At 37.8% G+C, this 13,828-nt stretch overlaps 1 protein-coding gene across 2 annotated transcripts in view; it reads left to right on the forward strand.

Annotated features, from left to right (window-relative positions):
• ALCAM (activated leukocyte cell adhesion molecule) overlaps positions 1-13,828 on the forward strand; it is a 197,581-nt gene that overhangs the window by 140,834 nt on the left and 42,919 nt on the right. For both annotated transcript variants that reach the window (XM_045851172.1, XM_045851171.1), the window contains exons 2-6: positions 1,145-1,245; positions 4,922-5,141; positions 11,484-11,548; positions 12,778-12,865; positions 13,456-13,638. In XM_045851172.1, coding sequence (XP_045707128.1) covers positions 1,145-1,245; positions 4,922-5,141; positions 11,484-11,548; positions 12,778-12,865; positions 13,456-13,638 — 657 coding nt within the window. The remainder of the gene's footprint in view (positions 1-1,144; positions 1,246-4,921; positions 5,142-11,483; positions 11,549-12,777; positions 12,866-13,455; positions 13,639-13,828) is intronic.

Consider the following 13,828-nt stretch of genomic DNA (forward strand, 5'->3'; position numbering starts at 1 on the left):
CTACCAAAAATTCAGGATAATCTCTTTGTAAATACTTTGTGAAGAATTTTCATACAACAAATTCTTATTTTGATAATAGTTTATGTGCAATTAAAATTAAACTAGTGTTTTAACCAATGATATTATAAAAGAAGGCATTTTCATGCTTATTTCCCCTTATAATTAAAATTTAGTGTGGTCTTATATGTATTATTAGCTCTTAGTTTTTACACTTAAAAAAAAAGTTTCCAGAAGATAAATATGACATTTCAGGTGAAAAAGACAACTACATTTTACGTTAGTTCTGATAACTTAACACATGTTGATCTTTGTTTAGTTCCAGACCTCTGTGAAATATTGTGAATGTTTTTCCTGTGAAATACGGAGTTAATACACCCTGACACGTCACTGTATTCCTTAGGAACACACTCTTATGCATTCCCTGGTAAAACTGTGGGGGATGGGGGTTTAAATTTGAATTGTGTAACATCCAAAGGCTTAGTAGCCAAATAATAGCTGATGATATTTAAATACTAAATATGTTCTAGCTTCACACTTTTAGTATGTCATTTCAGATAAAATTATAGTAAATAACCTCTGTTAAGATATGCTTCTTAAACTACAGTTATTTGTAGTAAACGCTCCCTCCCACCCCTTTGCCCTTTATCCAAGGCTTTGCTTTAACTGAGATCAGAAAATATTAAAGGGAAAATTCCAGAAGTAAACAATTCATAAGTTTAAATGAGCACCATTCTGAGTAATGTGATGAAATCTTGTGCTATCCTGCCATATTATATTTTATTATTAGTTATTGTTGTTAATCTGTTATTGTGCCTAATCTATAAATTAAACATTATTATAGGTATATACAGGGTGGGGCCAAAGTAGGTTTATAGTTGTGAGTACACAAAACAGAGTTTATTCTTGTATTATTGTTGAATAATTGTTATATTATTTTCCATATGAATAACTGCAAACCTACTTTTGCCACATCTTGTATATATAGGGAAAACATAATATATTTAGAGATTATTACTATCTGTGGTTTCAGGCATCTACTGGAGGTCTTGGAATGCATACCTTGTGGGCAAGGGGAACTACTGTACTTTGTTACCTCAAGAAAACACTTAAAATCTTCTCTGTCTTTTTCCCCCTTCTTTCTAAGGCCTTGGATTATATACTGTAAATTCAGCATATGGAGATACCATTATCATGCCTTGCCGACTCGATGTACCTCAGAACCTCATGTTTGGCAAATGGAAATATGTAAGTGTGACCTACCTTGGATTTATTTAATTGCCTGTAGTTATTGAAATAAAATTCCTCCTGTGAGTGAATGTGAATTTCAAATTAACGTAATGGCAATATTCAACAGTGGTACAAATGTAGACACGTAGAATTCATGTGTTGATTATGTCAGAAGAATAATTCCTAAGTCTTACACAACAAATACTATTTTAAAATAAAGCTGATAAACACCTAATTCTTAGATCATATTAGTCTGAAAAATTCAACATGAAGTGTTTGAGGCAGAAGAAGATCAGGGGTCCAGAGTGAAATGAGTGGGAATAGGACAAGGCTTAGTGGCAGCCCTGCCGGTGTTCTGCTTGGTGTGACGGTTGCAAAGGCTGGACACACAGTGGCTGACGTGCCCAAAGGTTCCCTGCACGTTGATCTCAGTATTACAGGTTATTCCTGATGATGTAGTCTCAGGGTGTGTTGATGTGTCAGTCCTTTCTACATTTAATGTTGTTGATTTTATCCATTTGTTGCAGATAACAAAATCATATTTTCTTGAGTATCAAGGTACAGATGGGTCTGGAAATGGTGGGTGGATACCCAGGCAGGTGGAGGTGAAATGGTCAGGTGACATCAACTGACAAATTGCCTCAATTTAATTACTGAAACCAACACGAGGTGTCTCTGAGGCATGATTTCCCAGTGCTGCCTCACATGAGACCCATGGTAGTCTGCAAGCTTAAAGTTGACATGGTTCCCTGAGCAGAATGGCTCCTTGAAATATTAAAAGGTGTTTGAGTAGGAAAAAGGTTTAATAATCAAATAATTTTTGAAGTACCTTTATTGCAACATTTTTATAGCATTTCATGTGTTGAGGCACATTATGAATTATCTGACTTTGATTCATTTCTTAGTTTTATTTAACCACACAAATTTTTCCCTCGAATATCTGCAAAAACAAACATTCTAAAGAATACACTTTGGGAAATGTGCTTATGGCTGCAGCTGAAGGGTGAAATAACACATTCTTTTAACATATGCATTCTGAAGTCAGATCAGCATGTTCTCCTGCACTCACTGCAGGCTCCTGGACAGAGAATTACTCCCCATTTTCTCATCAGTAACATGAAATGATAAGAATAATCTTCTTATAGTGTAATGAGGGTTACGTGAAGTAACTCATATCAGAATACTTACAGAATGCTTGGCAGGTGATAGTTGACATGAAAAATGAAATCTGTTACGGCTGTGGGCTGCACTGCTCGAAGCTCATTGTGTGTGAGGGGAATGTGAAAGGCAACACAGCACTTCTCCATGCTCACCTCCTGTTATGCTGCTCACATCAGACTATTTCTGGTTCCCTGTAAAAGTGGACATGTGAAGTTATGGCCTAGGAGGACAAAGTCTACCCCTTCCCCTAAAATTCCTGCAGTCTGGAAACGACCACCTAATTCACTTGTTGATTCAAATTGACTGCCAAAATAAATAGAACACAGACGGCATGGAAGCTTCTGTGATCGCAGACTTTTCTGAGAATAACCCAGGGATTAACTTTCACCTAAACTGAACGGGCACAATGGTAGTGGAAACAAGCAGTAATGGCAATCTTCAAATTGTTCATTAAGGAAAAAGTTTCAGTGATAAGCTGATGAGATACATTTGATGTACCATGTGCTCTAAAAACTGTTGATTTGCAGACATAGTCTACAAGCTCTAATTTAATATAACCTGAAAGACAAATGGGAGGTTTGAAAAGAGTGAGAGAGTAAACATTGAGGAAAGGTGGATCATCTTTTTCCCTACTGTGCAGTAATCTCCCAGGGAATGGAGATCCCAGTTCCCTGTGCACCCCCTTGTACCCCACTCCTGCCACCTCTTCACCAGTATCTGCCCCAGTGCCTGGTATGGACGTGACCTCTAATGGCTATAGAGAGTGGTACATGGTAGTCATCACGGAGCCAGACTGCTGGGCTCCAGTCTTGCTTTGCTCGGGTGCATTAAGTAGCTGGGCCTTTGGACAAGTTATTTAACCAACCTCTGTCTCCACTGTCTTCTCTGTAAATGGCACTAATGTCTTAACTCTAACATACAGGGTTGTTATGAGTATTAAATCAGTTAATGCGTGGAAAGCCTAAAGAAAGTACCTGGTGTATAGTTAAGTAGTCAAAACTTAATAACTATTCTTTATTGCATAAGTGAATGAACAAACAAATTTAAGGTTACTGGCCTAACATATTTCTCTTAATAAGTAATGATTTAGGGCAAGGATTTTCATCATAAACCTGTGACAAAATTAAAAGATTTAAGGAGGATATTAGTGATGTATTCATATATTCAACCAACTAAAACTTGTGAAGTCCAATATTAGCTTAGTACTTGTACTAGTGTGGGCCCCTATAACAAAATACCATAAACATGAACTTGTACAACACATTTATTTCTCACAGTTCTGGGGGCTCAGAAGTCCAAGATGAAAGTGCTGGCTGGCACATTCGACTCTTGGTGGGGGTACTCCTCCTGAACTGTGGACAGCTGACCTGCTGACCTTCTGCTATGTGCTCCTATCCCCTCTTCTTTGTGTTCTCATGAAGAGAAAGACACCACTATGTCTCTTACGCCCCTTATAAAGGGCAAATCCCATCATGAGGGTGCCATTGCCGTGGCCTCATCTAAACCTAATTCTTGCAAAGGCTCCACTGCCCAGTACTAGCACATGGGGGGCTAGGACTTTGACATGGATTTGATGGGAACATGAATATCTAGTCCAGAACAGTAACAAATCATAATAATTTCTAAAATATAATACCTTGAAATTGGCCATGTACTTTAAAATATTTTATCATGTTTTTTTTCTTCAAAGGCCTTGTGAGGGAAATAGAAGACAGATTTCTCCTATTTTAAATGAAATTCCTTAATAGGAAAGAATGTTCTTATAGGAGCAGGAGTAGAAATGAATTATATGTCCAAGTGCTTTTGGCATAGCTGTGTATGCCCACATTATATTTTATTCTGATAATAAGCTTTTATATGAAAGCCCTCTGAGCTAAGTTTTATGACTCAAGTAACAAAACTATGGATTTTAGTGATTAATCTTATTCCCTGGCTAAATGGACATGAGTGTTTCACAAGGGCAAATACTGCTTTTCCATGAAGAACCATTAAACTGTGTTATGTGTAAAGGTCAGCTGTATCAGTTTTGGCAGAAACTGAAAGGTATGGACAGTTAAAGTATGTGGATTCAAGTGAGGAATATGCAAAAGAGAATTGCCCACGATTGCTAAATGAATTCTTGCAGCTCATGTGCACGCTTGCTGTGATGTTTGGCTGAATATCACTTGAACATTTGTGTATTTGCTTACATCTGTTTGTTCCTTTATATTGGACACAAGGCCACCTCTTGTCACTTCTAAAGCAGTCACTAATTCTGCCCTCCCGGTGCAGGAAAAGCTCAGATTCTTAGAGCTTTGCTCTTTCCTTTGCAGATATTTAAGCTGATACCTGGAAAAGAACTTAAAGCTTCTCTTAGGAAGTGTAATTCAGTACCCAGAGATTTATGCAAGACTTGTATCCAAATTATTCTTCTTGGCCACAACTATAAATACTGGTGGAAGAATATGGCCAAGGAAGTTTTATTATTCTAGATGTGACTCTGAAACATCTGAATATGCTTGTTTTTAAGGTGTATTATTATTTTAACTTTTAGGAAAAGCCCGATGGCTCCCCAGTATTTATTGCCTTCAGGTCCTCTACAAAGAAGAGTGTGCATTACGACGATGTTCCAGAGTACAAAGACAGACTGAGCCTCTCAGAAAACTACACTTTGTCTATCAGTAATGCGAGGATCAGTGATGAGAAGAGATTTGTGTGCATGCTAGTGACTGAGGACAATGTGTTTGAAGCACCGACGATAGTCAAGGTGTTCAGTAAGTAGTCTGCGGTGTGACAAGGTGTTCAGTAAGTAGTCTGCGGTGTGATCGCTAAGTGGGATTGCTGGCTGGTCCTAGAATGTGTTCTTGAGAAAGAAGACTGAACCCTCTGTAGTGTCCAAATGGCAGACATCTATGTAAGAGGATTTCTAGCGATCTTCATTCTCGTGCATGCAGTCAGTGAGGATAACTAAAAACCCCGAAATTCAAATAGGACTTTTGCAGTGTGGGAATAAAAGAATATTCTCTTATCTTTTGTCACGTAAAATTTCCTGTGATATGAAGAACTACTAAGTGAAAATTGGCATATGATCTTTAACTTTCACTGACATGTACAAACAAATGTTCTGTGATGTGTGCATAGATCCCCATGTACACATAATCATCATGTCATGCAAACATACATATGTGTTAAGCAGGCCATTTGAAATTGAATTTTAATGTATGAAAACCATACAGTACAGGCAAATCCAAACTCTCTTGTGATTTCCAGATTTAAGCTTTAAAAATGTATAAACCCTCCCACACATATATCCTGACCTTAAATGCTTGCTGATTTTATTTCTTCAAAGTGTTCACTTGGTTTATAAAATCATCCTGAAATGACAGAGTTTACCATAATCCTGAATGTGTGTGTGCACAACAGGAAGGGGGAAAGCACAGAGCAGGGCTGAAAGAAGAGAAAAGCATAGAAGAAACGTGCAGCAACCACTGCAGTCTTCATGGCAAGGCCACTTTGCCTAACAATGACATGTAGTTAAAGCTACTGTGCAGATAGCTCTATGCAAATGAGTGACTGGAGAAGTTTTAATCAAACCATCTTTTAATATTCAAATAAAAAACCCCACCTCTGTCACATCATAATATTTTAGAAAATACTAGGAGAAAAATAGTCTCACAAGTTTCAGAATGCCAGTCTTTGATTAGGGAAGAAGGTCCCGCTTTAGTTTGTCCCTCTGCTTGCCGATGACTTGACAGCACCTAGAAATGATTAAAACAAATGTAGAAGAAAGAAGCCCTGAGGCCTCGCTACCTCAGCAAGAAGCCAGGATTGTTCCGTTTTTCCTGTAACAGCCAAGGCAGCTAAGGGGGCCTGCTCCCTATGTGTCCGTATGGACTTCTAAATTCCTGTGGGCTCCGGACATGGGCTCAAAGATGCTTTATACTGTGAGAGGAAACCCTTGTTGTCCAAAAGAAACTTGTGAACACTTTTTACATGTTTCAGGTGATGACCTTTCAGCTTAGAGAGCACTTTCCAGAAACCATCCACTCATCTCAATTATTTTAGGAATCAAACCAAATACCAAGTGTTTATAAGCCATGCTCCTTCTATTAAACACCCCAAATAATCTGCATCCTGCATTTGGCAATGTCCCTTTTTTTCTTTCTTTCTTTTGTTTTCTTTCACTCTGATCATTAGGAAGATGGATGGTGCACTGCTAGGGACACTTTCTAAAGAGAGCAACCAAAATTTTTAAGTTAGGCCATGATGTATTAAATACAAGCACATATCAAGAACGTACCACAGTAGGGACTGAGATGAAGTGCCGGCACTCTAAAGGTCATGTGTGACAATGGGCATTGTCAGGGTTCTTTTCACTGGGTTAAAATGACCAAATCTCAAGGTGGCATACAAGAAAGTTGAAAAAACTCAGGTTGTCCCATTTGTGACAATGTTCAGACTATACTCTTTTTAAAAAAATGCCATATGAAAAAAAATGCAGTTGGTCTCATTGGATAAAGGCTGCAAGCTGCTGTGGAGCACAGAGGACTTCTCTGATTGGGACACAAACTCACCCCCATACCGTCAGTGCCCTCCCCCTCGATTTTGAATGCTGTTGAAAACAAAGTGATTCTCAGGAACAGAATTTGCATTCCAGGCTCTGGGCCAGGGAGAATTTAAACAGACAAATTACACACTTTTGAAAATGGAGTTTTATGCTAGAAACCGTGGGACACTCCAAGTCTAATAAAATGAACAGCACAGCTCAAAGAAAATGTTTGCAAAAGCATATAGGGGCTTTGCTTTCTTAAAAATAATGAATTTACTTTGGGCCACTTTTCATGAAGCAAATAGCAGCTGTGATGGGGAGGCTTTCATTTTGTGCATGTATATATTGCAGTCACTTAGGAGTTACTAGGCTCATCAATCAGTCCTCTGTTTCCTTCTGTCCAATCACCTAGCAACATGCACTGTGTACCACAGAAATGAGTATGGTTAACGTGAGCTAATCCAAGATCAGCTTGCTGCAAAGTGTCGTCCTCACGGGCAAAGTCAGATTGCATTTATTCAACCCAGGATCCTTGACTGATGACTTTGTTACCTCTGATGTGGGGTTGTTTGTTTAGTTTTAACTTGTATCTCAGAAACAAGTCATTTCAAAAAAGCAGCCTAGATCAAAATAAATCACTAATACAGTTTTTTGGGTTTTTTTGGCAGCTGAGTAGCATCAAAATGAAACTCTTTGCATTTAATGCAAATTTGAAGCTAATAATACCATTTAAAAAGAATAGACCTCTAAAAGTTCCCAAAGGTTTATTCCAGTCATTGTGCAAAGGCGTTAGAGGACAAATGGGTACCCAGGTTGCCAGGTGGCTTTCAGTGGTGTAATGGAAAAATCACTGAGCTGCTTATCAGGAGACCTAGTTTTGTTAATATGTTGATAATTGCTGACCTTGGGCAGGTCACTTCACTAGTCTGGGGCTATGAGTCCCTCCTCATCAGTAAAATAAACCCTTTGAATTAGATGGCAGTTTTCCCATTGCATTCCTAGAGTCCTCTTGAGAAACTAATGAAGAAAGCTGAGAAGGTGAGGAGCTGCCTCTGTTAGATTAGCTAGAATTCCACCTACTCGATATTTCAAAGTTTTTTCATGATAATTTCTTCAGAGTAAAACGGGGGCAGGCAGAAAAGCTACACCTCTAAAAACGCATTCGCAAACTACCAATACAGGCTAATCTGTCCAGCCTCTTATACTCTGGTGTCTGTGGAGTTGAGAGACTGTCCTCATGATAGAGACTATGGTGTGCCTCTGGACCAACTAGCTCTTTGCTCACTGATGGGCAGGGCTGGTTTGCTTCACACAGTTGTTTTAGAGCTTGCTTGTGGATTCTGGTCTCAGTGTTCTTTCACATTGAGCATCCCTCCTCCCCACTTCCAGGGAAAGTTAGTCAACCTGCAAATATTTTTTAATGAAGAAAGGAGAGAATGACCTATTTAACAAATGCGACCTACATTGTGTATTTCATTTTGATTCTTTAAATATTAAAAAATTACCCTTCCCGTCTCATAAGGAAAATAAACTAATTCCATGCTTACAATGGTTTACTTAAACTACGTCAGGATTTATGAGGGGTGGGTGCTGACGAAATCTGAGGGAAGCACTCCCGAGTCAGTGCAGCAGTGCGCCTGCCTTGCCTCGCTCTCCTCCCACATCAGATGGAGCTGTCCTGTGCGTGGTTTTTGATAATAACGCTGTACATGCTGTGCACGCTCTATCTGGGTGATACAGAGCAGCTTTGCATTCATTGCTGCATCCTCACTTGGCTGTGAGACCCTTGACAACATTATTTTAATAATGCAAATAAAGTTGGGGCATGACTTTATCTTTAAATTCTGTACTTGGTTATGAACCCTTGAATGATATTAAGACATAATTCATGTAAAGTTTTTAAAATACTTTGGAATCAATATGCAATTTTGTTAAAATAGTACAGGTGTCCCCTTTTATGGTCCTCCAACTAATACTCATTGATTGTTACAAGCTAATACAAGAGCAAATTCACACAGAATATATAGTTAACATAGAGGGTTTTAAACAAAACTTTAAAGAGAAAATAACTCAGATAAATGCAGTAGGCATTACCATTACTTTCACAATACCCACTGTGACTCTCCCTTCCAAATACAAAGACAAGTAACAGTGTGAAGAGGACTAAGCTTTAAGCATTCTTTCATCAAGTTTCCCTGGGTTTGCTATAGTTTCATTTTATTGAAATAAGAATAAATTTTTTTAAATATTAATGGAAGTTAGTCCTTTATACAAGGCCCAGTGTTTATGGTCTTATGTACATTGATAAGAACACACAGGGTTTATGAGGCACTGGAGAGAAAGAGATGCATTCCACATAAGAGGAAGTATGTGCCTAACTGGTTAGATACGTGATTTTGGTGAAACAAAATGTAGTACAGCTTAGCCAAACGGCCTGCCCACATATTGTATTAAGAGCCTTCATTTTTTCAGAGGATTTTTAAAATCCCTCCATGTATTCCAGACTTTGATACTACTGTTAATTTTGACTCTGATTGGCCATATAAATAAATTTAATATCTCACCTCCCTTTAGCTCTCAGAGCTGTGTTACTGAATCACTGATTTCAGTTCTCAACGGATTTTGTCTGACATACTTAAGCCCCAGGAATTTTCATTATATTGGAGTAGTTTGGTTGCAGCCCTCTTTTGAATGTATTACATTTGCATTAAAATATAAATTCTGAACAGAATTTATGTATTAACAATAGCTCAGAGTTGTAATTATGAATATTAATGACATTAAGTTAAAATAGTGATCCCATTAAGGCTTACTGATGTATGGGGAGGCTTAATCTGCCACCGTATGTTTCCCAGAAGTTACTGCTTATACTAGAGTTTTTGTCAGTTTTTTTCACTTTTCAGCCACATTTTTAGCAATCAGGCTGTCAGATGTGACTTCTTGTTTGTGTTAATGTAGTTTTCTGTCATTAGAAGTTGCCTTTCTAGTCTTCTGTATTTCTTTTTTATATTTTTCTACTGTTTTAATGTTTTGTTTCCAATCTATGTACTTAGGAAATTGATAATCACTGTTGTGAAAAGTACATTAGGAGAATTATATTTCTAGAATCAGTGGTTAAAATAGACCCTCTTATAATTAAACCACATGAGTTCCACATATGGGCAGATTTATTTTTTTTTAAGAGAGGAGAGAAGCATCAGTGTGCAGTTGCCTCTTGGGTGCCCTGTACTGGGGACCTGGCCTGCAACCCAGACATGTGCCCTAACTGGGAATCGAACTGGAGACCCTTTGGTTCACAGTCCATCACTCAATCCACTGAGCCACACCAGCCAGGGCCCAGATTTATTATTATTAATAATAATAATAAATCAAAACATAATTGTGAAAGGAAAATCAACCCAATATTAACTTGAAGAAGTTTAGATATTTTGCATATAGTCTTGGTGATATTTATTTTGCTACACTAAAGACTTTTTGTCTTCATCTTCATTTTCTATAATGATCTGGGTAGGTAACATGTCTGATAACTGAATTCCAAATCAAGTAATAATTATGCCAATTTAGTTTAGTTTGGTAATCAAAACTATAAGTATTAGAAATGGTAAACAATAAGACTCTAGAAGAAAGAATAGCTGGTTATTTTATTTCTCTGTTTATATAAGAAAAGAATAATTCTGCTCCATGTGACTCACAGATGTCAGTGCCAATAAGGCAATATCCATCTTCTGTAGACTAATTGTTGGAGCTCAGAGTAAAATAAACTAAAGTAAGCTTAAATAATACCTTGTTGCTGAAATTTTTAATGGGTTCTTCTTGAAGCCTCTATTAGAATTTATGCTTACAGAATTTCCTATATTTAAAATGTTTCTATTCATTCTTTCAGGTTCCAAACTTGAAAGACTTCACTACATTTATAGTTTTGTAATGTGACTTCACTTAAAAGATAAGGTTTAGGATACAGTGGAAACCTGGGCCTCATGTCCCTTAACTGACTTCGCATTTTCTCATGACTTTGGAGCAATGACTCTTAAACGGTGTCCAAATGATGACTCTTTATTGTGCCCAAAATTTGCTATGGAACTTGTTTAAAATGTAGATTTATAGAATTTCTCCCCCAGAGATTTCGGTTCATTTGGCCAGGTAGGGCTCAGAAATCTGCCTTTGAAACAAGTGCTCCAGTGATTCTGTTCATGTGGATTTAAATCTGCACCTGAGGAGTAGAGGCATCGGTAGTGGACATAGTAATCAATCGGAGATAATGCATCCTATCTAGCAAGCTAACCTGTTTCACTATTGAATTCATATTCGTTGTTTATAAGATGTCCAGAAAACATTATTGATCCCTTTTTTCTAAGGGGTTATAAGCATTTAAAATATTTAACATAATGTAGCAAATATTCAAAGAGTATAGACTAGACTTCTTCCTTAACATATTATACAGAAAGTCTATTCTATATGCTATTGCTTGATTTTCTACTTTGAGTAAATGAATTATTTTTATAAGCAAAATCACAACACCCTACTATACTTTCATATGCACTTAAAACCTTTCTCTACTTAACTTTAGAGCAACCTTCTAAACCTGAAATTGTTAGCAAAGCACCATTTCTTGAAACAGAGCAGCTAAAAAAGGTAAGCATTTGTTTTTGATTGATTGCCTTTACTTAGCCTAGTATTAAATGTCTTCACCCGACCTCAGACACCAGACACCAAATAAGATAAACTTCATCCTTGGTGTAGCTGACAGTGTTGCAGGTGCCAATCAGAAAGTCTGCGTGAGGGACTGTGGGGTGCGGGGGAAGGCAATGCCATTTCTGAAGGGAGCAGAGGGAAGTGAGAGTGAAAAGAGAAATGTCTTTCTTGTTTGAGTGAACTGACTATTTAATGGAGTCATGAAAGATGAGTCAATTTTACCAGCAATTTGAAGTACTATGATGTGAAAGACAATGACATTTGGGAGAAACATTGACTAATTTGCATTGCTGGCTGGAACTTTGGGTGCTAAGGCAGTGGGCGAGAAAGTGAAGGAAGAGGTAAATCTGGAGAGGTAAGGAGAAGCTGCATTATGATAGACCTTATGTGTCAGGTAGGGGATGTGGACTTTATGCTACTGACAAATGGCTGAAAAGTTGAAGTAAAGGTGTGAGAAGATCAGATTTGAAAGACCACACCAGCAGGAGTTGGAAAGAAGGTTGTCATGAAGGAGGGACAGATCTGGAGTTCCATATTTTGGCACATCCATTGCCCAATAATCCCATTTTCACTGGGTAAGATACTTCAGTTTTTCATTGTAGAGGGAGAAAACAAGTCTGGAATTTTTTGCAGCAGATTAAACTTTCCCACATAATGTTAGTTTATAAACACTAAGTATTAAAGTTAAGACACGTTTCAAGGAAAGTGGTGGGCACTGTAGATCATGGTGGGTGTCGGGACCACGTCGCGTCTAGAAGGCCTGTGGTGTGAAGCTGGGGAGGCAGCCACACCACACCGAGACGCAGTGAATGATTCCTGCACATGCAGGTCTGGGAACCGCGGCCATAGCCAGTGTTCATGGGATTGTGTCATTCTGTTCAAGTTAAAAATGACTAATGTCAAAATGAATTTGATAATGTTTTTACATGAATGGTTTTATTAACAGGTGCAGTACCTGTGGTGTATTTTTAAATGAGCAAGACCATAATTTAAAGTGTAAAACATTGTTCTTATAAAAGAGAGCATTTACTCAGTCCTTAGTCAGTGCTTAGGAAATGAATGGGCAGGAAACCTTTGGGATAACACTAAAATGCCCTGAGGATTTTGAGCTTCAGCACTGACAGTCACCAAGGAAACTGAGGTCTTAACATTTCCTCTTTGTTTTGCAGTTGGGTGACTGCATTTCAAAAGACAGTTACCCTGAGGGCAACATCACCTGGTACCGGAGCGGACAAGGGCTGCAGCCCCTGGAAGAAGGTGGGTCTGAAGTAGGCGATGCACTGTGATGACCTATTTTTTTTCTTTTTATGTAGTATATTTTATTAGTTTGTACTAATACATTCTCATATTAAAAAGGCAGTTTAGTACAAGAATCTTTCTTCTGATATTTGAGTTATCTGAAATAATATAGAACTGTGATGACCTATTTTGACTTTCTCTTATCTAGGAATTTCTTAAACTCTCCTGCATCTAAATGTGTTGCTCTCTTTTGATCTATGACTCCCTGCTTTGTTACTTTACATATCCATTAAATCATTAAGTGATTTTAAGAAAAAAAACATTTTAGCCCTTGTGCAGAAGAATCAAGAGCAAAGAAAATTACTTCTGTATGTGACATGTTTTAGGAGTTAATTAAAGTGAATGGGAAATTAGATTCCAGGATTCTATTCTGTCCTTGTCTGTAATTCATGGTTTTGAAAAGACATCCTGCCTCACTGCGTGTCACTTTCCCCTCCTGTTAAGTACATGGGGAAGGACAAAAAGGCATTGTGCCATTTCATTAAGAATTGTGGAATTGTGATTTTCTGATGAAAGATCCTGTCATTAGTGTTCTATATTTTCTTCAGCGGTGGTCATAATTTTTAAAAAGGAAGTGGACCCAGTAACTCAGCTGTATACCATGACTTCATCGCTGGAGTACAAGACAACCAAGGCTGACATACAAATGCCATTCACCTGCTCTGTGACATATTACGGACCATCAGGCCAGAAAACACTTTATTCTGAACAAGCAGTCTTTGATATCCACTGTAAGTAACTCAACATATAATTATGCAATTTTAATGCATTAGGAAAAAATATTCAAATGATTATTAGTCTTTTAAGTCCCAATACTAATGATTTTTGGATTTAACTTCCAATCCTCACCCCTACTCCACAGCAATTTAATAATCTCTTCTTCATTAAAAGACCGGTGGAATGAAGGCTTACATGCCTTGT

Source organism: Phyllostomus hastatus, unplaced genomic scaffold, assembly GCF_019186645.2.
Source record: "Phyllostomus hastatus isolate PE091 unplaced genomic scaffold, TTU_PhHast_1.1 phas_contig_86, whole genome shotgun sequence".
In the NCBI taxonomy this organism is placed as follows: domain Eukaryota; kingdom Metazoa; phylum Chordata; class Mammalia; order Chiroptera; family Phyllostomidae; genus Phyllostomus; species Phyllostomus hastatus.